The sequence below is a fragment of the Chelonia mydas genome, chromosome 24, assembly GCF_015237465.2.
Source record: "Chelonia mydas isolate rCheMyd1 chromosome 24, rCheMyd1.pri.v2, whole genome shotgun sequence".
Lineage (NCBI taxonomy): Eukaryota > Metazoa > Chordata > Testudines > Cheloniidae > Chelonia > Chelonia mydas.
This window is the reverse complement of record NC_051264.2, coordinates 6,009,816-6,031,212: the sequence shown is the minus strand read 5'-3', so window position 1 is coordinate 6,031,212 and position 21,397 is coordinate 6,009,816. Positions and strand designations below refer to the sequence as shown.

The window sequence follows — 21,397 nt, the reverse complement described above, 5'->3', positions numbered from 1 at the left end:
GTGGGCTAGTGGGTAGGGCAATGGTCTGAGACTGGGGGAGACCAGGGCTCTTTTCTTGGTTCTGCCGCTGCCCTGCTTGGGTCATGTTGAGCAAGTCGCTTCCCAGCTCTGTGCCTCAGTTTCCCCTCTCCCCCATTGTCTGTCTGGTCTAGTTGGTTTGTAAGCCACTATGGGGCACAGACCGTCTCTCGCTCTGGGTCAGTGCAGCACCCGGTACAATGGGGCCAGTGGTGGCATTTATCCCAGAGGTGCTGGAATTAAGGGTGCGGGGGGGTGCGGGAACACCTCCTGACTTGAAGTGGTTTCCATCATATACAGGGTTTACAATTTGGTCCAGTGGCTCTCAGCACCCCCACTACACACATCGTTCCAGCACCCCTGGTTTCCAGCAGCCCCCCTGCAAAGTTCAGTTGTGGGGGGGCTACCGGTGTTGCTGTCCAACACACTAGACAGGGTTTGCACCCCTGCATCATCACACTGGGGGGAAGGGGTTGCGCTTCACCTTGGCTTTTGCTTTGCCACCAAGGCCAAGTAACTGAATCACCACGCGAGTGGGGGCCCCTTGCTGCTTGGGCATTGCAGAGGCCCTAACACTGCCTCGGAATGGGGCCCTGATCCCCGCTGAGGCCTGGAGGCGGTGCTACTATGCAGGTCCCTAATATTCCTAAAATGAGGTGACGTGGCGAGGGTGTCAGTGGGAACCCAAAGGAGCAGGGCAGCGAAGGATCGAGGGTTCATCGCGCCCAGCACTGCCGTGGCCAGGGGGTGGTGTTAAAAGTACAGTAGCATGCATTGGACTCATCCCCAGCATCCTAAGGAGACAGCGCCATGGGTGCTGGAAATAGGGGGGCGTCCGCACCCCCTGGCTCGAAGTGGTTTCCGTCATATGCAGGGTTTACAGGTTGGTTCGGTGGCTCTCATCACCCCCCACTGTGCACATGAAGAGTGCCACCAAATTGCTACAGAGCGAGATCAAGGGATTAGACCAGGGCTGAGCATAATTCCTAAGCACTGGCGGGGGGGGGAGGGGGGAGTGGAAGAGGCGGGCCCCTTTCCCATGTATATTGGTGCAGTGTGATCGCTCTCTGTAGTTGAATGGAATAGCTACTTCTGGTCTATGGGAATGGAGCTAAAAATAGCAGCCCGGCTGTGTCTCTGCAAAGAGCCGGTCAGGCTGTGGCAGTAAGTGGAAAACACCGGCGCTCAGTCACCTATCGGCAGGGCTGCAACCGGAGTGGGGAGGGGGAAAATGCTGCTAAAAAAAATGCAGAGAAGGGCTTTGATGGACTGAATTATTTGGCTTCGCTTTGTCTATCCCCCTGTCTCAAGCTGAATGGGATCGATTTCCTTTAAACACCCGCACGCACCCAATGCACAAAAGGGGAGCAAAGGTCTCAAGACATGAAAACTCTGCAGGCTTCTGCTCCGCTTTCCCGGGGGTGAGGAGGAAGCATGTGGCCCAGAAGAGCCGGCAGCAGGTGACGGGAGAGGGTCCAACCACGCCAGGTACGATCCCGCTTTTAAAAAAGAAGAGAGCAGCAGGGGGGCTGGAACAATGTGTGTAGTGGGGGTGCTGAGAGCCATTGAACCAAACTGCAAACCCTGTATATGATGGAAACCACTTCAAGCCAGGGGGTGCGGCAGCCCCCCTAGTTCCAGCACCTCTGGAGAGCGGGCTATAAAAGAATGATAGAGCAGCTAGCGGGTGCTGAAAGGAGCAAGCACCACCGTTGCTTCTGGTCGGGGATCAGCGCATGGGTCCTGCGCTTAGGCTAAAATGCAGACGGGGATGGGAGAGAAAGCCTCCTGGACAGTATGAAGATCTTGTCTGTCACATGCACTGTCCGTTTGTCCTAAAATCCCATTCCTCAATGGCTGCTGGTTTCCAGAACAACCCAGCTTGCACTGGAACTCTGGGATTCTTTGGTTGCACTTATTTAATGAATGATTAATTAGTCATTCTTATTAAATGTGTTTCTTTTTCATCAGACTAATCACGAATGTCTCTGTGGCTATATGTCCACGCAGGTGTCTTTCTGCTCTTACCTGTCTGGTCCCTTCGGTGTTTTATTCTGCTGATCCAAACCAAGCCAGAAATCTGGTTTATATTAAAATCTAATCACATTTTATTGCCACTAGCTGGTGTATTGCTTTAAATCCACCTGTTTAATAGAATTAGAACAGGAATAGAATTAGCCTTTGATTTAAATGTATTTCACTGGCTGTACTCACCCTGAACTGTCATATTCAGCATCACAAGTTCCTTTAAATTCCAGATATAGATAGAGAGAGAGATAGGGAGAGAGAGAGATAATTTCTCTCACTCCATTCAGTAGGTTGCCTTCATTCCTATGTGGTTATGTAAGCAGACGTGGGTGAAAGCTCTTGCTAATTTAGACCAGAATATTTTCTTTAGGTTTCTCTCATCACCCCCAAGAAAATCCCTTTACCTCTGAAATGGAAAAAAGGATCCCTGGAAGACTTTTGATTCCATTAAATTTCCATCAGACCATTTCTACACCGAAATCCACCAGGCATTCCCAGTTCACCTCGGTAGCAATTTGCCGAAAACCGAATCTCTTCCTTTTCCAGTTGCAACCCACAAATGCAAAGATGAGGCAAAGAATCTATCTGGCTTTTCCCTCTTTGTTTTCTCTGTTTTTCATCCATTGCATGCCTTGATATTCAACGTCGCTGCCAGAGCTTTAAACCTTTGTTTCCTAAAGCCTTATTGCTCTGCAGGGATTTGGGTTGGGTTTTTTTAAATGAAAAAAAGGGCTGCTTCATCTGGAAAAGGCTGTGGTTTTTTCACCCAAAAGCACAGGACTTGTCTTTGAAAGATTCCAAAGGTAAAATGGCTTTTTCTACTTAGAGGTCCTATGGGGACAAGCAGAGTGAGATCTTACCAGACCGTAGCTTATTTAGCCTGCATTCCTGGACAATAAATGATGAAGGGTTTACACGATTCCCGAGATGAAATTGCCTGCTTTATTACACCCCAGCATGACAGATGGATTTTCCTGATATGATATAGGGCTCTCATAGATTTCCTATGGTGGAGCTCAGGAAAGAATCCGTAGGAATGAGAGAGGTAATTTCTCATTCATTCCCGGAGCAGTGTGGAAGACAATGTATCAACACTGACTTGAAACTGAGACAGTAGATGGGGTGGAAGGGGTGATGGTCTCACAGGAAGGGCACTCAAGTAGGACCCAGACGATCTGGGTTTAATTTCTGGCTCTGCTACAGATTCTCTGTGTGACCTTGGTCAAGTTGCTTCATCTCGCCTGGGCCTTTAGTTCCCCACCTACAAAACGGCGATAATCCCCAGGAGAGGCTAAATCCCATTTGCGATTGTGAAGAGCACGGATGGGATGCTGATGAGGGCAAACTACATAGATAGAGGGGAGGGGCATTGTTTAGGATGTTTAAGTCAGAAGGGGTTCAATCCTATGGTGATGGTAAATGGCCCATTGTGGTCTTAAAAATCCATGAACCCTGAACAGTTCCATTAACCCCAGGGGAGAAGGGGAGACTCACACTGAAGTGGGCCCAAGCCCAGTGAAGTCAGTCGAAAGGCCCTGCCTTTGGATCAAGGCACAAGGCTCCCACTGCCACAACCCTCACTCGGGTGAGCGATCCGGGTGAATCCATAGAAGTGACTGAGGCTACTCAGGTGAGTAAGGATTACTTGTGGGATCAAGGGTAGCAGGTTCAGCATGTAAGAGCCCAACTTTGCCTGCCTTGCTGGAGCCAAGCTCCCGTCAGGGTTGGCTCAGGTAGGCTGTGCAGGATTGGGCCCAAAGGTGGGTTTGGGTTTCCTTTGGCAAAGGGTGGGGGGCAGGGGGAACATCCCAGGCTAGCGACACAAGGGGCCAGATCCTGAGCAGGTGCAAATCAGCACAGCTCTGGGAAAGTCACTTGAGCAATGCTAATTGACAACAGCTGAGCCTTCAGCCCATTGATTTCCACAGAGCTCTGGCCCAGTGACACCAGTTGGGAATCTGACCCACTGACTCCAACAGAGCTATGCTGATTTACACCAGCTGGGGATCTGACACAATCACTTCCTTTTATTTCTAAATAATAACAACCAACCACCCAAGAGGCCCTGCCAGCACCAGCCCCTCGAAAAAGCCCCCAGAAAGTAGCGATAAGACAAAAAATAAGAGAAAAAAGGGGCAGATTTGAGCTTTAAATGGTGAAACTGACAGCTCTGGGTCTATTCCTGGAGGCCTCAACAGGGGGTGTGGGGGGAGCAGGAGTTGTTCCAAAGAGGAGCAAAAGCATCCCACAGTTGCTGCGTTCTCTTGCTTCTAGACTTGTGATGGTGAGGTCCAGAGGAGAGAAACTGACGCACGAGGAGGATGCCTCATTTTTGAAGCATCTTGCTGGTCAATATCTCCTCTGACATCTTGGGGGCCGGATGCTTCTCTGTAAGGGAAGATGTGCAGAAATTACAGTGCTTGCGGCCTCTTATCGATCGACTTGTTTTCTCCCGCGTGCCTTTTGGTGTCACTGAAATGTTGGCGGCTGCTCAGGATAAAATCCGTCAGAAATAAAACCCTCATCATAGTGCATCGCGCTTCAGTTCTGAGCCGCAGCATGCTAGGATCAATAGAAAGGCTGTTGCTTTCTTCAGTGGAGTTTGGATCGGGCCCTTATGTGGCACTTTTCAGTTGGGCTTTTCAATGGGCACCTAACTCCTTTAGATTTCTTTGAAAATCCCTCGCCTCCCGCTAGAGATCTCAAAAGTGTTTTGAAAAAGATGGGTGAGTAGCTGTGAGCCCCAGGCTATAGCTGGGGAAACCGAGGCACGGAGCAAGGACATGATTTGGTAGAGCCAAGAAGAGAACCCAGGAGTTCCCAGTCCCCTGCTTAAACCACTAGACTGCACTCTGGCCTACAACTGGCAATCGAACCCAGGAGTCCTGATTCCCAGCCCAACTGCTATACAACATGCCCTGCTAGAGATAGGAAAAAAACAAAACAACAACAACAAAAAACCCTCAGGGAGTTCTGATCATCAGACTATCTCTGCCCGCTTTAACCACTAGTATGCACTGCCTGTGAAAGCTGGTAATAAAGCCCAGGAACACTGATGCCCGGGCCCATGCTCAAACCATACTAGATTCCTTCCTCCCTCTCTCCACACCAATGAAAGCTCTGGGGACTAAAGCTGAGTTAAATCTAGAAGTAATGAGGAAATTAGTGGGTGCTAATAACAAAACAGATAAAGCAGGTCACTCAGTGTGGGTTAGCTGGCAGCTCAGTCGTTGTCTGACAAATGACAAATGATTCCAGGGCCCTCCCCCGGCTTTGTATTACAGCACATGGATGGGTTTTGAAATGACACTTTAACAGAGCTAGTCATTGCGAGTTAATCCAGTGTTTTCTCAAAATGAACGCTCCACTGGCTCAGAGGGACGTGCAAGCCTTTCTAATATGCTTAATTTGAAAGACTATAGGAAATGTTTCATGCGACAGCTAGATCTGGAGATGCAGTGAGAGAGAGAGATGCAGACGAAGATTAGGTAGATAGATAGAGATGAAGATTAGAGAAGAAGGCTGAGATGTTTCAAGTTGCTGAGAGTATTTGGATGCCCGGTTCCTATTAGTTTCACTGGGAATTGACCATCCAAATCCCACAGAAAATGCCAGTCCATCTATTTTCAATCTTTCCCCTTTTCCCCTCCATCAGCTGGGGCTGCCGGCCTGAACTGGCCTCCTCCAACTTCTCTCCCGGTCCAGCCAGCCGCACAAACTAATTATCCTGGGCAGAATTAATGACCCGTCCAATCCTTGCAGAGAGAGGTGAGCTATTTCGGGGTGGGGCTGCGCTTTTGGGGGGGGTTGAGAAGGCTACATGAGAATGACAGTTCATCTCCCAGGATCTGACCCGGCCCAAAAGTGGGCTCAGGAGACAAATATTGAGAGTAAATCTTTTGCTTCTGTACCTACAGAAACGTCTTCCACCTCTCACACATTCACAAACGCTCACCACGTTACACGTTCACATCTTCTTTCCCTTGCTCATTTGTTACACACAGCCCTATGCTTGGTCACACTGCGCCTTCTCACCCCCTCCCACCCCCCAGGAGACAGGGATTCAGTGCCCAGCTCTGCCACATTGGATCAGATTTCCAAGCTCCCAGTGTAGCTACTCTAACCCCTCTCTCCCAGCGCTGTGCACAGAACCCAGGAGTCCTGGCTCGCAGTCTCCTGCTCTAACCACTGGACAACACTCCTTCCAGGACAGAATACTCCCGAGCGCTTTAGGACAGGAAGCAAAGATCATTGTGGCCAGTGACTACCCCGGTCGTGCTGCGATCAGGCCACCAGCTTTAGGAAGAAGAGGCCTGCTAATGACCACATGTGGTGAGGCCTTCTGAGAAGGACACCCCCCATTGAGTCACCAACACCACCGGGGGCAGGGGTCTCTCATCTAAGTCATAACCCCAGCCAGCGCTGCTTAGCTTGCCACCCAGTGCCATGGGCTATAAGCACAGGCAGCCTGCTGCCTCTTACTGGAAGAGCTCTGAGCAGGCCCATTTGGTGCCATTAATCCGCAGCGCTCAACATCCGTGATTCAATCAGGCCCTGGTTCCCGGGGCACCGGGTCAGTGGATGGCGCCAGCCTCTGATGATTTGTAGGATGCTGCTTCCTCATTAGCCCTGCTAATTAGCTTTCCTTGTCTTCCTCTTCTCTTTCCCCACCTCTTTTGTTCTCTTCTATTTTGCTCATCGGCTCTCCTCTGCATCCCCTCTATTCACCTTCCGTCTTCCAGGCCCCTTTTTCTCTCTTCCTCCCCTGCCTTTCCTCCATCGCTCCTTCCCTCTTTACCTCCTCCTGGCCTTTTTGTTCCTTCCCCCTTTCTTTACCTTCCGTCACCACTTATTCTTTCCATCTATCTCATTCTTCCTCTCCGGCACTCTTCCATGCTCTCCTCCCCGCCCCGTTCCCTGCTTCACCCCTCTTGCCTCTCCTTTGCCTCCCAACGTGGGCCCAGGTGGGAGGCAGCGTGCATCAATCCGGCAGAACACGTGGCCGGGTTTTTCCAAAGAGCTGTGCACACCAGAAGCCGGGCCCTTCTGAAAAGCTGCTGCCCATCTGTGTCCCAGCGGGACCTGCACAGGGGCCTTTGGGAAATCTGGATTTTATTCAGGTGCCTACACTGGCCGCTTGCCCTGATTGGGGCCAGGGGGGGCGGGGGGGTGTCTGAGCCCTCGGGAATCCAGCCTGCAGCTCTTCGGGCAAGCTGGCCCTGTTTGCATCGGACTCCGCAAGCTGGCACCAATAGACACGGTGTCACCTACACCCCCAAGCGAGATATTTCTGGTGAATTAGGCAGGACCGGCAGCCCTTCTCCAATGCCCCTCCAGCCAACCAGCTCACCAGCTGCTAGGGCAGAAGGGGCTGGGGGCGGCTGTGGGGGGGGGGGGAAGGAGAACGCGCTCACCAGCCAAACTTCTTTTGATTAGTTCACTTGTTTTTTTCCAACGTTGAATTAATTACCCTTTTCCACGCGGGCGCCAGCTGGTAGGATTTTGAGTCAGGCAGGCAGGCTGGGATGGGAAGCCAGGGGGATCTGCCAGGGCTCGGTGACGGCACGTGCATATGAGTTGAGAGTTTAACTCTCTGGAGACCTGCTAATGGCTGCTGGGGAGCATCCCTCACGGTAGGCAAGAACCTACCCTGGGCTGCGGTGAAGCGAAAGGGAGGAGGGCCGTGCTGCATAAGAACAGGTATCCTGGGTCAGACCAATGGTCCACCTAGCTCGGCATCCTGTCTTCCGCTGCCAGGTGCTTCGGAGGAAATGACCAGAAGAGGCAATCATCGAGTGGTCCGTCCCCTGTCATCCACACTGAGCTCCTGGCAGTCAGAGGCTAGGGACCCCCAAACCATGGGGTTGCCTCCTTGCCTGTCTTGGCAAATAGCCATCGATGGACCTTTCCCTCCGTGAACGTGTCTAATGCATTTTGAAGCCCATTCTAGTTTTGGCCTTCACACGATCCCCTGGCAATGAGTTCCACAGGTTGGCTGTGCATGGTGTGAAGAAATTACCTAGCACCACCACCTGCTTAGGTCCTGGTTTGGTTTCATGGACAGTGCATTAAGCTATACCAGAGATGAGCGGGATAATGCCCCGGAGCTGTCCCATGTGCCATGAATGCAGGGTGAGTGAGACTCAGGCAAACCTGGATTCTACTCCCAGCTCAGCTGCTGGGCGACCTTGGGCAACGCCCCGTGCCTCAGTTTCCCCATCTGTAAAATGGGGGTAATAAGCCTCCCCTCCTTTGAGACCCACCAGTGAGAAGAGTTAGAGATTAATCTTGTCTGGATTGCTCCATTGTTGATAACAGAGTGAGACGAAGGTGGGTTTTTCTGCAGCAGGAGCTGCTGAATTCCCAACTGGTTTTGCCTTTGTTCTCTGGGAAGTCTGAATATGGGTGCAGAGGTGATGTTGAAGGAGGGGGCCTGCCAGCCAGACACGTGGGTGTGAAACTGAGGCCATGTCCCACAGAGGCCTTAAAAATCCCAGGGCACTTCTTAGCCAGGCCCAATTTCAGTATGAGTAAGGAGATTCTGTCTGCCTAGCTTCGCCTGTTGGAGCCCTCACTTCCTGTCCTAAAGTGGTGTGCAGCCTTGCGGTACACCATTAAACAGCTCCCCCGCCCCAGAATTGGCTGCGCTTCGGTGCTGGGTGAGTGATCCCTGTGTAACACTGCTATGGTTCTCCTCCACCTCAGAGGTGGCTGCATTCCAGTGCTGGGTGAGTAATCCCTGTGAAGCGTTGCTGTGGCTTTTAAGCAGCTGCCATGCTGCACCCCAGAACTTGCTGCATTTCAGTATTGGGTGCGTGTTCCCTGCGCAGCATCGCTACGCAGCTGTTAAACAACTGCCTTCTTCCACTCCAGAGCTGGCTGCATTTCAGTGCTGGGTGAGTGATCCTTTTGCAGCGTGGCTGTGGGCTATGTCAGTAGTGGTAGTGTGATCTCTCTGCAGCATTGCTGTGGCTGTTAAACAGCTGCCATGTTCCACCCCAGAGCAGGCTACATTTCAGCACCAGCTGCGTGGTCACTGTGAAGCCCAGCTCTGCGGCGATTAACCAGCTGCTGCATTGCAGCCCAGAGGTGGCATCGCAGTGGTGAAGGGGTTGCTTGGTGATGAACGATGCGTAGCAGTGTAAGGTTTCATGATGTGCTCTCCCTCTCTCTCTTTCTCTGTCCAGGGAGGTGCTCTGCCTGTGCAATGCCCCATCCCGCTTCCCACAACCCCGGCTTGCCCCCACGAGACCGCCCGGCCCCAGGCCCCGCCTGGCGATGAACGACCCAGCCGCCATGCCGCACGCGGAGGGGAATGCCCTGCTGAAGGCTGTGTGGCAGGGCAAGTTTCGCCTCACCCGCCTCTTGCTGGAAGGCGGGGCCTATATCAACGAGGGCAACGCCCAGGGCGAGACCCCGCTGATCGCCGCCTGCCTGGCCCGCTATGACGACCCGCACAACAAGCCCCGCATGGTGCGCTACCTGCTGGAGAACGGCGCCGACCCCAACATCCCGGACAAGACGGGCAAGACGGCCCTGATGCACGCCTGCGCCGACCGGGCCGGGCCCTCGGTGGCTTCGGTCCTGCTGGAGCACGGGGCCGACCCCAGCGCCCGGGACTACGCGGGGGCATCGGCCCTGGTGTATGCCATCAACCGGGACGACCGGGAGACCTTGCAGGTGCTGCTGGACGCCTGCAAGGCCAAGGGCAAGGAGGTGATCATCATCACCACCGACACGTCCCCCTTGGGCACCAAGAAGACCAAACAGTACTTGAACTCGCCCCCGTCCCCGGGTCTGGAGGAGAAGTCACCGGCCCTGTGCATGTCGCCCTCCGACATCGAAGTCAAGACCACCCAGTCGCCCGGGGCCAGCGAGAAGGAGGAGGCGAGGGACGTCTTCAACTTCACCATGGCCACCCGGCTGACCTGCCCCCCGCCGCCTCCTCCCAAGGGGCTGGAGGCCGAGGCCTCCGCGGAGCAGCCACCGGCAGCCCCGCCACCCAAGGGCCGGGCGAGGCAACTCAAGAGACTCAACTCGGAGCCGTGGGGGCTGGTGGCGCCTTCCGTCTTGGCCGCCTCCCATCTGGAGAAGGCCCGGACGCCAGAGGAGAGGATCACGGCCGAGATGAACGGCTTGAGCATCACCAAGAGGCCCGTGCTGTCACGGAGGCACAGCATCGAGGGCCAGGAGCCCCCCGGTTTCAAGACGGTGGCCCCCCAGGGCTCTGGGGAAGAGGCCCCGGGCCCGGAGGCACCCTGGGCCGAGAAGGTTCATTTCAGCCACCTCCACCAGCCTCTGTCGCGGCGCAACACGGCCCCCGAGGCCCAGGAGAGTGGGGGGGCCCCGGCGCCCAGCCTGCGGGGCATGGCGCACCCTAAGCTGGCCCGCATGGAGCACTGCGAGTCAGACGCGCACCTCTGCCCAGACTCCATCCCCGGCTCCCCGGATTCAGGCCGCCTCTCCCTGGAGAGGAGGAAATACAACGCCTCCCCGCTGACCCTGCCGGCCAGCTCTTCCCGGGAGTCCCTAGAGAGCATCCCCAGCGCCGTGTCCCCCATGACGGGACGGCGCCGCTCCCCGGGGCTGCTGGAGAGGAGGGGATCGGGGACCCTCCTCCTCGATCACATTGCCCACACCCGGCCTGGCTTCCTGCCCCGGCTCAACATCAACCCCCACCCTCCCATCCCTGACATCCGGGCCAACGGCCGGCCCCCCTCGCCCGTGCACAGGGGGCTCATCCCCATGGCCCCCAGCTCCCCCAAGGCAAAGAAGAAGCTGTTCAGACGGCACTCTATGCAAACGGAACAGATCAAGCAGCTGGTCAATTTCCAGAACATGCTGGCCCAGGGCAACTCGGCCAGTTAAAGGGACAGAAGCCCCAACAAGGGAAAGGAGGAGAAGAGGCCTAGATTTATTCTATCCCCCATCCCATTTGCTGCTCCTGCAGTGGGGAGGAGCTGGAGACACCCCCCCACCCATCCCATCTCTCCAACCCCATCCTGGGTGGCGAGCCCATTGTGTCTGGGTTGCTGTGTATCCCCCACCCTGCTGTGCACTCGTGTATCTATCCTAGCCATGGGCCACGCCCAGGGTGCAGGGAATGTGACCGGAACAGGAGCACCCCAGTGCTGGGCCATGGCCCAGTTAGTCCAGGATCCCCGTGCGACCAACTTCGGGATGGCGCTGTGCCCCTTCGGTGGAGGCCCTGAGGCCACAGCCGGGCAGCAGAATGCCCCCAAGCATCACCGCCCATGACTGTGCCCATGTGGCCCCAGAGCGCCCGGAGCCCGCTGGGAAACCTGGCCTACGTGGGGAGTGGGACGATGACAGCTTCTAATGGCTGCTCCCACGCGCCAGTCAGGAATCCAGAGGGGAGGCACGTGGGTCCCGTCCCTCCGGGTCCTGCCGGGCACGGCCTGGAGATGCAGAGGAGCGGAAAGAAAAAGGGAAGGAAAGGGTCGATTTGGGTCCAAGATCAGGAACGTGGCCAGCCGGAGCCTCTTCCAGTTTCCAGCAGCAGTTTGTGCCTGATCCAGGTTCAAAGCCAAAGGCAGCCTCGCTCGGTTCGCACGGCTCTCCGACCTGGAAGGAAGCGGCAGTGATCCTAGAGACAGACACCCCCCACCCCCGGTGGCCTTGCACCCCACCTGCTGCACCCTGCAATATCCTATTTATTAGCGTGAATGCCGTCAGGACTCCTGGGTTCTCTCCCCACCTCTGAGGGGGCAGCATTGTCTGGCGGGCGCAGCAAAGGGAGACCTAGGGCTGCATTTGCAAAAAGGCTAGAGATTTGGGACGCCCAACTGCGCTGAGCGCGCGCCTACTGGAAACCAGGCCCCTTTGAGGCATCTCAGGCTGGAGCACTCGAAAACGGAAGCACTTTAGGCACGGGGCACTGTTTCCCAGCTCCGGGAGGGGGAGTATTGTCTAGTGGTCAGAGGACTGGGCGCTAATGACGCTCAGGTTCTCTACCTGTCTCTGCCACTGACTCACTGGGTGACTCTGGCCTAGTGATGCTCCCGCTCCGTGCCTCAGTTTCCCCCACCTGTCAAATGGAGGGAATGATACCGACCTGTGTCTGTAAAGCACTTTGAGATCCCTGGCTCAGAGGAGCTCTAGAAATGCTACATCCTATTTGTTATTTATTTAGCATTCAGTCTCTGGCAGAGCCGCCCCCCTAGACAAAGCAATATGACTGGGGACGCACAAGAAGTTACCCCCAAACACTGGTGGGAGGGCTGGAATAAACCCTTTAGGCACAGAGTGAGGGATTGAGCAGAGCGTCACCAATGGAGAAGGGAAACCATTTCGGGGGGAGGGAGGGGACTGAGTCAGTGTAAATAGGCAAATAGACACCCAATGCCAACCCCATAGTGCAGACCCAGTGCACTGGCATGGGTTACCCTGCTTTTCCACCAGGGGGCGCTGTGCTTCTTTGGCCGTGTGGCACAGCCGCGCATTGTCAGCACAAGAGGTTTGCACTAGCGTTAACTGCAGTGGTGCAAACAAACCCCGTTGCAGACAAGGCTTTAGGCCCAAGTCCTCAAAGGTATTCAGGTGCCTGACTCCCAGTGGGAAGATCTGGCCCCTAGTTACGAAGCTATGATGCTGCAGAGTGCTCAGGTTTCCCCGCACTTCCCTGAGTGATGCTGCAAAGTCTGAGTTAACTAAGGGAGTTAACATTTGCACAGGTCTCCCTATAAGCACAAGGAGACTGTAATCAGGGCCCCGTGTATCTGCTACTCTGCAGAACTCGCCCCCGTGCTGTGCTCCCTTTTCTGTTTGCAGAAATACGCTTGTAGCCCTTGTGGCAGCTAAGCCAACCTTCCCTGATTGGCATGTATCTGATGCCAATTGGCCTGACCTAGTCTTTAGACAGCCTACAATGATCACTCTAAGGGATGTGAACCCGTTGATGCCACCTGGGTGTTGACTCTGAAACCTACTGACTACCAAACTGACAACAACATTGTTAACTATTCCACTGCTGATTTGAGCAGAAATGTTGCATTGTAATGTGCGTATCTCACAACTCCCAATTAAATCCTCAGATACCAAAAGCCCCCAACTGCCCCCAGTTCAACTGCTAACATGCTCCACCCCATGCCACCCCCTCTCCCGGTTGCTGCTGCTAAACACTTATGCCTTTTTTGTTACAAAATTCTGCAGCACACTGAAAATGAAGGGCCATATTCTTGGCCAGTGTAAATCGGTGCCTCTCTTGACTGACGTCAGCTGAGAATTTGGGCTTAAAATTATAGGGGCAGCATTTGATTAAATTGGCCAGAGGATTAGCTAGCACACTTTATCCTGTGCTGATTGCGTTAGCCTGTGCCATGTTTAGTTTAATAGAAACCTTATTATTTCAGTGTATCTGATGTTGCTCTGGGATTTCCAGTTTCCTGCAGGATTTAGGGCCTTTTACTGCAGGATTTGGGGGCTAGTTTGCTGCAGATACATGGGGCCTTTCTCGACTAGGGCGAATGCCCTCTCTGCCTGTGTATGTCAGAGAACATACAGCATGTGAGTATGGTTTCAAGTCTGTATCTGGGACACCTATAGGGGTTGGATCTGGGGTTTTCAGTCGGCAGGTTAGAAGGATGGAGCTCAACTGTGAAATTTGGAAACAAATTCACATTGAGATTTCAGAGGCCATCGAAACTGCTTTGAGCACATCTGTCTCCAGTAGATGTGTGGCTAGAAGCCACTGGTGAGCCTCCATTACAGGTCCCCATCTGTGTCTGATCCACAGAGGACCTGTCTGCTACTGCCCCAGCTAAGGACTAGCTTGGGTGGGACTTATTCCACAAAACGATTTGCCGTCGGAGAGCGTTGATTCGTCAGAATCGAAACGTCCCACAGGAAGGTGTCAAGTCCGCCGAATTTTTCCATTTAGAAAAAATGGAGATGAAAACGTTTTGAAAATGTCAAAGTGCCCCTTTTCGCCAGCCTCGGAACGGAACGCTTCCGGCTTTCAGCTCAAAAGGACGTTTCCTTTGGCCGCTAAGCTTATTGTCTAGTTTTAACGTTTAAAAGGTTAACATTGAAAAGAAATGTTTCAAATTTACCAAAACAAAATATCCACCAAGAAGATTTCGGGGGGGGGGGGGGGGAGAACTGGGTTTGCAAATAATTGTTGAGATTTGGGGATTTGGTTCCAATTTGGGACAAGAAAAGTTTGAAACTGCAAGTTTTCCCTGAGGATGGGAAATCCCCATCAGCTGTAGACCCCCAGGGGTCATCTTTAGCCCAGGCTGCTCCTGCTTTTAGCTCTGGAAGTCCCTAGGGTCTCCCAGCCAGTGCCACACCCCGCTCCCTGTGCCTAGGGCCGCACAAGCAGAGTGCTGCCCCCTGCTGGCCAAATGCACAAACTGCTGGGCGGTGGTTTCCTCGCCAGGGGTTTGTCTTAGTAAGTTCTAGCTCAGTGATACTCAGACCTCCAGGGCTCAGGAGCCGAATTAGCGACCAGCAGCACCCAACAGAGCCCCAGGAGTGTGAATTCATGGATCCATTTACTATATATATTTTATTCGCACCGCAAAATGACTGACCAAGTATTCTTATTTTATCGACTACAGTTGGTTAATGACAATGTAAAGTCACCATGATGGGTTAATAATTAAATCACCCAGTGTTTTACTATCATGCACTGCAAGAGACACATTAAAGACCCACTTGTGGTTCCCAAGCCTCAGTCTGAGCATCACTGGGCTACATGGACAAAAAACGTGCACAAAAGGAACTGATTTCTGTGTGTGTGTGTGTGTGTGACCCCTCCATCCCCACCGTGGGCATATTGCGTGCGCGTGTGTGACCCCTCCATCCCCACCGTGGGCATATTGCGTGCGCGTGTGTGACCCCTCCATCCCCACCGTGGGCATATTGCGTGCGTGGGCGGGTGGGTGTATTACCCCTCCATCCCCACCTTGGGTGTATTAAAGGCAGCCACAGGGAATGTTTTGCTTTAAATCAGTTGCAGATCACAAAGTAGACCAAGGTCAGTTTCTCAGCTCCCTCCCCCACCTGCAGAGTTCTGGATGAAACCAGGCGGCCAGTCCCTTTCGGTTTTGCTCAATCAAAAGCCGATGGACGAGGGGACATTTGACTGAAACAACTTCTATCCCTTTATCAATTAGCCAGTGTGGAATATTCCTGAGCATTGGGTGGCATCTCATCCACTGTGGCCAAGCAAGAGGTCTCTACACCCTATGCATATTGTGACGCGATCAGTTTCCCTCCTTCACGTAACCCAGTCCCTGCATGTGTCTCTGAGCTGCACCCTCCCTGACAATCCAGGCTGTAGCTCAGAGGTTCTCAATCGTTTCCATAGCAGGACCCTCCCCACACATATCCTTCCCTAGGGGGAGCCCGGGCTTGGTTCTGGGGCTGCCCAGATGCCAGGGTGATGTGCTCATAGATCTATGTAGCCAGGTTCTGCATTTAGCAATGTGGGAAGGGCAGATAGGTCGTGACCCTCCCCGGTTGTCTTTGGGGTATCCAGGGCCTTGCAGTCCACAGACAGGTGTGTGTAACCGTGCTCACCAGTCCTCCTGATTCCCAGCTGTCTCTGCAGGAGCACTGACCCAACTCCATTCTAGGAGTCGCCCTCTGCCTTCATGCCCTCCTGGGGCTCTGTTCCCCTATGTCTGGAGGCTGGGAGTCAGGACTCCTGCGGTCCATTCCCAGTCCTAGGAGGAAATGTAGGCTCACGGTTAGAGCCGACGAAGAGGAGGCAGGACGCCTGGGTTCTCATCCCAGCTCCAGTGCTTAGAGCGGGAGGCATGAGACCAGAGTGAAATCCCATTGTGCCACAGGCAGGGGAGAGAAGCTGCAGCGTGCGTGCTGTTGCGGATCAGAACCTGCTTAACACAAGCAGGTTTCTGCAGCTGCCCCGACACAGTGGTGATGGGGGCCTATAAGTACAGAGCTAGCCCGAGAATTCTGTCGGGCAGGCCAGGCCTCAGAGCACCGCTGGGGGTGGCGAGGCAGCTCACTCATTCCATCCAAGCGCTGGTGACGCCCAGAGGAACCGACCAGGGCGAGAGTCCAGGCACCAGCTGCTGCTTCCAGGGACCATTCCAGCCCCAGGCAGACATCCGGGCACACGGTCTCCATCCTCTTCAGAGGGGAGCTAAAAAAACGGATCCAGGCAGCCGCCGACTCAGGGGGAAGCTTGGATCCAAACAGACGTTTCAGTGCAGCTTTAAATCCTTTCCACTAAGGGTGAGATTTCCAGAAGTTCCTGACAAGGCACCTAATTCCCATTGGCTTTCAAGGGGAATTAGGTCCCTAACTCAGCACCGAGGCCCTTTGAAAATACCCCTCTCCCAGGATATGTGGGGTTATTATCTCAGCAGATGCAATGCAGTCGCCACCAGAGCTCCTGACCCGCCGCGCAAGGGACAATCGGAAATAATGCAGTGCCCCAGAGCTCAACGCTATTTGCGATCTAGACAGGAATCCCCTTCCCCCATCCCGCCCAGGGCTGAAATGCTGCCAGTTCTGGGGAGGAGCGCGGCAGCACCACTGCGCAGCCATTTAGGGCAGGATGCAAAGAGGAAGCATGCGATCAACGCAGCTCAAAAAGGTGGGCAGGACAAAAGTGACCGGGGCTCGTTGATGAATACCAGGAATCAGGCCTGCAGCGTCAGGCCTTCCCCATGTGCAGCGTCCCCTTTCGGGGCTGGGGGAAGTGACTCCTCTGCATAGAGCTCGTGTAGGAGCTTCAGGGGCCCGGTGGGCTGAAAGCCCACAGGCGAAGCGTAGAGCGCGTTCTCCCTGTTAGAAATGGAGCTGGGTGTATTTGCACAGGCCCCTGCAGCGGAGATGGGCCATGTGTTAGGTTAGGGCATGGTCCAGCCTTCTGATCAGCTGATCGCTGGACAATATTGCCAAAGGCAGGCAGAGGACTCACACGCTCCGCCGTGCATATTCATATGCTCTGCCGATCCCTCGCACCTCAGACCCGTCTCTGAGCTAGGCAGGATTCACCTCCCCATCCCACGAGGGAATGCTGTCTAATGGTTAGAGCAGAGGAACTCAGCATCAGGATGCCCAAGTTATTATCCGAATGCCGCAAGGGGAGCGCTGTCTCATGGCTAGAGCAGGGAACTGGGTGTCAAGACGCCAGGCTCTGCCACTGACTCACTGCATAGCCTTTGGAGAGCTGCGGCCCTGCTCAGTGCCTCAGTTTCCCCACCTGCACCATAGGGCTAATGACCCTGACCCATCCATAGGACGGAGAAGCTAATGTGTGAACACCTACCAGCTCTGCTCTAGATCACAAGACCCTCCCCAATTTAGCGAACGAGGGGATGGGGGGGTGGAACCCCTCTGAGCCGAAGTGAGTCATGTTTTGAGTGTGGTCACCATTCCACCCCAAAGGTGGTGAGACTTGTATTGGCGAGGCCACCTGCTGTCTCTGCCTTGGGCAGCGTCTGATCTCCTCCCTCCACCCCCGGTCCACACCCCTCTCTGCCGAGCTCTGCCTTTCTGCTGGCCAGGGTGCTCCTGTCTCCACTCGGGGGTGGCGGGCGAGGAGGAGAGACGGGAACGGAGAAGAACTCGGTTGGGGGAAGTAATTCCAGCCTCCCAGCCGGGGGTGTCAGGGGAATCTCTTGGTCTTCACATAGCAGTGAATAAAAGCCCAACATAGCTCAGCCTGGCTCGCACCTGCGTCTTCTTGGGGATGGGGGTGGGGGTTATTCTGCCACCTAGTGGCCTTGCATTGGAACAGAAGGTCTTGGGGAAAGGCCACAGGTCCATCAGCATCCTCCTGCTTCTTCCCTATGCCAGATACGATAACCGGTCCATCTCTTCCTGTATCCCTCCTCCCGCTGCACCAGATCAAACCCATCCAATCCTTAGACCCCACTGCGGGGAGGGATAGCTCAGTGGTTTGAGCATTGGCCTGCTAAACCCACGGTTGTGAGCTCAATCCTTGAGGGGGCCATTTAGGGATCTGGGGCAAAAATTGGGGATTGGTCCTGCTTTGAGCAAGGAGTTGGACTAGATGACCTCCTGAGGTCCCTTCCAACCCTGATATTCTAGGATTCTATGATCTCCTCCCTATGCTGGCTTAGATAACTGGTCCATTGATTCCCGTATCCTCTCTCATGCTGCACCAAATCAGAGCACTGCTCCCTCTAGTCAAGCATCCCTCCACCTGCCACGCCAGACCCCCATCACTGGTGCATCCAGGCCAGTGTCCCTGCTCCAGCAGCGGCCAATATCCAGTGTTTCAGAGGAAGGTTTAAATTGCCCTGGGCCTACCGTACATAGCTATATACATGGGGATAAGAGGCAAATCCTGGCTGACCCCAGCATGTGTCCTACTTAGGTCCTGAAGCACACTGGTCCCCCAAGCCATTATCACAGCTGGCATGGCTAGACATGGGATTCCTGTGCGCTAGGTCTCCAACGTCTGCGTGAGGGGGGAGAACACAGCGTGCGCGTCTCCAACGTCTGCGTGAGGGGGGAGAACACAGCGTGCGCGTCTCCAACGTCTGCGTGAGGGGGGAGAACACAGCGTGCGCGTCTCCTTTGCAACATGCTGCAGCAACCGTGGACAACTCTGCACAGCACAGCTCTGGGAAACAAACGCAACCCCCCCAAAAAATAACCCCATCCTAGAACGATCCAGCCCTCATGGGAAAGTCTCCGCTCCTGGCAGGAGGCCTGCCACGCGAGATGTAGATGGAATAGCGCCTCTCTTGCCTCGTCCACGCCTGCGATGCTACTCCCTAATGCGCAACCCACCTGCCACGCTGCTTTCGCTCCCCACCAGGGTGTCCCGATTGCTGGGCCAGCGTCTTCGTCCCGCTTGCCTCCCACACAGCTGTTCATCCTCGGCTCAACCCACTCATCTGGAGCAAGAGGCAGAGAGGAAAGGGAATGCTAAGAAGTGGAAAATCCAGGGCTTCTGTCTCCGCCCGGATCCCCGCTCCCTTTCGCCTGCCTAGCAGAGGCATTCCCGCGTGCTGTGGCCTATAGCCGGACCTCCTTGGGCTGCGAGCTCATTGCCCCTGTGTAGCGAAGCCAAGCCTCACTGGTGTGGCACCTCCTGTTGGTCATGCTGGGAATTAGCTTTCCAGCAGATGGAGCGCCTCCTTCTGCCAGTGGCTTGCCTGCCTCGGGCCCCCACGTCCCTCCCGGACCCTGGTGCCCCTTTTCCTCAGGGTTCTGCCCTCCGCAGTACCCCCACTCTGAGCCTCCCCTCCCAGGGGAACCCCAACCCTCTATCCCCACCTTGCCTCAGTGGCTACTGCCAGTCGTCATCTAGCCCCCGCTCACTGGGGCAGACTGCAGTCTATAAACCACTCATCACTGGCAAGGGGGTTTTGGACCCACTGCCTTTCCCTGCAACCCAGTACCTCTCTGGGCCTTCCCGTCAGGCCGCAGCCTAGGAGGTCGCCAGGCCTGAGCTCCCCAGCACAGCTCTGTCCACGGTACCCTTTGCTCCTTCAGGCAGCTAGGTCCACCTCTCTCCAAAGCTAGAGAGAGACTCAGCTCCTGGCTCACAGCCCTTTTATAGGGCCAGCTGTGGCCCGATTGGCACGTGGCCCCAGCTGTGGCTGCTTCCCCAATCAGCCTTTCACAGCCGCAGCCCTCCCCAGGGCTGCTTTTAGCCCTTGTTCTACTGGAATGGGGCAGCTGCCCCACTATACTCTGCTAGGCAGGGGTTCTCGTGCTTGGCCGGGAGACCCAGGAATCTATCGGCCTCATGGAGAGGGGGATTAACCACACCGACAGGAACCCCCCTTCTGTGGATGTAAGAAGTGTCGACATGGCAGCAGCATAGCTGTAAAATAGTCGCACATACCCCTAGGGTGAGGCACAAAGCTAAGGCCTGGATTGCCTGAGGCTAATAAACCCAAGGCACTATTTCCTGAGCGGTAGGTTACTGGGAAGCCTGGTGCCCTGTCCTGATTCCAGCTTGAATAATTCCACTCGGACTCTCAAAAGCCCCTCCTGCTGTTTCATTTGTATGCAGGATTCTTTTTCGTTCTCTGCCCTAAATCCTCACCTCTCGCTGGTGAGCACGACTGAGCACCTGAGGCATTCCACCCCAGGGGCGGCTGCATTTCAACACTGGGTGAGCGATCCCTGGGCCGCATGGCTGGGAGGCTGTTACAGAGCTGCAGCGTTCCACCCCAGAGGTGGCTGCGTTTCAGTGTCTGCCAAGCCCTTTGGAACGGATGGTACCGCACGAAAGTCCGCATTGATTGGTATCGTCCATCTGGGGCTCCTACAGGAAGCCCTGACTGGCTCTTTGCATTATCCAGAAAGGATTCGGGTGGGAACGGGGAGACAAACGCACCCACATATAACGACTAAAATCCGTACCCACCCCTCCCATCACTGCACGTCCTTTCCAGGACCAATAAGGCCCTTATCTGCCGCCTCCAGCATGGGACACGCCATTCCTCTCTCTTGGAGTCATGCTGCCATCTGGTGGCTCTAACTGAGGTTGCTACATCCCGAACACCGGGCATGGTTTCGATGCAACCCTATTGTTTGCATCTCAAATATTCCCATTCCCCCCCGCCCGCCCCCGGGCTATTTGAAGTCAGGCCCGTTTGGGAGGGACTCCACCAGCCATGGCCACGAAGAGGGGCTCGCAGACAGCAGCTGAGCAGCGGCAGAAAGGACGTCAGTTGCCAAGGAGTGTCACAAGTTCTTGGGGCTTAGATGGGGATCGGAGCTTTCCCGTAGGTCATGGTGTCCGAATCTAGGACGCTGGCTCTGGCCTGCTCTGAGTTGTCCCTAGGGGTGGATCCATTCATGTGAATATTGACGTTACACTGAAATCCACCGCTATTTCGTCTCGTCAATACAGCTCAGCAGCCACACAAACGCCTCCCCCCCGACTCGGTATGTTAGCTCTTGCCAAGAACCTGGTGTCCACACAGCTCGGAGATGGAAGGGGATTTTAACCCTCACTATGAACAGCCATCGATGTGGGATCCAGCAGGAAATGGGACTCATACGAATGACCTGACACAGAATGAATTGGTTCAGGGGCAGAGACTGACTCAGAGGGCTGAGATTGGAGCTTCCCCACGTCTGGGGGCTGCGTGGATCCAGGGGTTCAGTTCTGCCTGTTATGGAGATTGGGGACTGGCCGCCAGGCTGGCCCTGGCTTATCTGGAGGGACTGTTTCCACAACGAATATGTGCGTGCCTGGACGTCAATACCTGGAAGTCAACACTTTGCTGTAGTGTGGGAAGGTGGCTAAATTTCACCCCCATTTTGTAGATGGGGAAACTGAGGCCTCTTAGGCTAAATCCACCCCTGGGATAACACTTCTGCAGTCCCAGAGTAATGAGGGGGCTTCCCCAGGGCCACA

The 21,397-nt window shown here is 54.7% G+C and overlaps 1 protein-coding gene across 2 annotated transcripts; it reads left to right on the top strand.

Annotated features, from left to right (window-relative positions):
* The first annotated feature begins 1,061 nt into the window (after window positions 1-1,061).
* ANKRD34A (ankyrin repeat domain 34A) lies at window positions 1,062-17,704 on the top strand. Of its 2 annotated transcripts, XM_043534989.1 has the most exons (3): window positions 1,076-1,506; window positions 5,702-5,814; window positions 9,234-17,704. In XM_043534989.1, exon 3 carries the CDS (start codon window positions 9,325-9,327, stop codon window positions 10,912-10,914), a length of 1,590 nt encoding a protein of 529 aa, XP_043390924.1. In that variant the 5' UTR covers window positions 1,076-1,506; window positions 5,702-5,814; window positions 9,234-9,324; the 3' UTR covers window positions 10,915-17,704. The 2 variants fall into 2 exon arrangements, with proteins under 2 accessions (XP_037739494.1, XP_043390924.1); XM_037883566.2 differs by lacking the exon at window positions 5,702-5,814 and having other exon boundaries at window positions 1,062-1,506.
* Window positions 17,705-21,397: the final 3,693 nt, after the last annotated feature.

What these genes read in the sequence shown, in the direction of transcription:
- ANKRD34A (XM_037883566.2), top strand. Translation starts at nt 9,325, where the DNA reads ATGAACGACCCAGCCGCCATGCCGCACGCGGAGGGGAATGCCCTGCTG.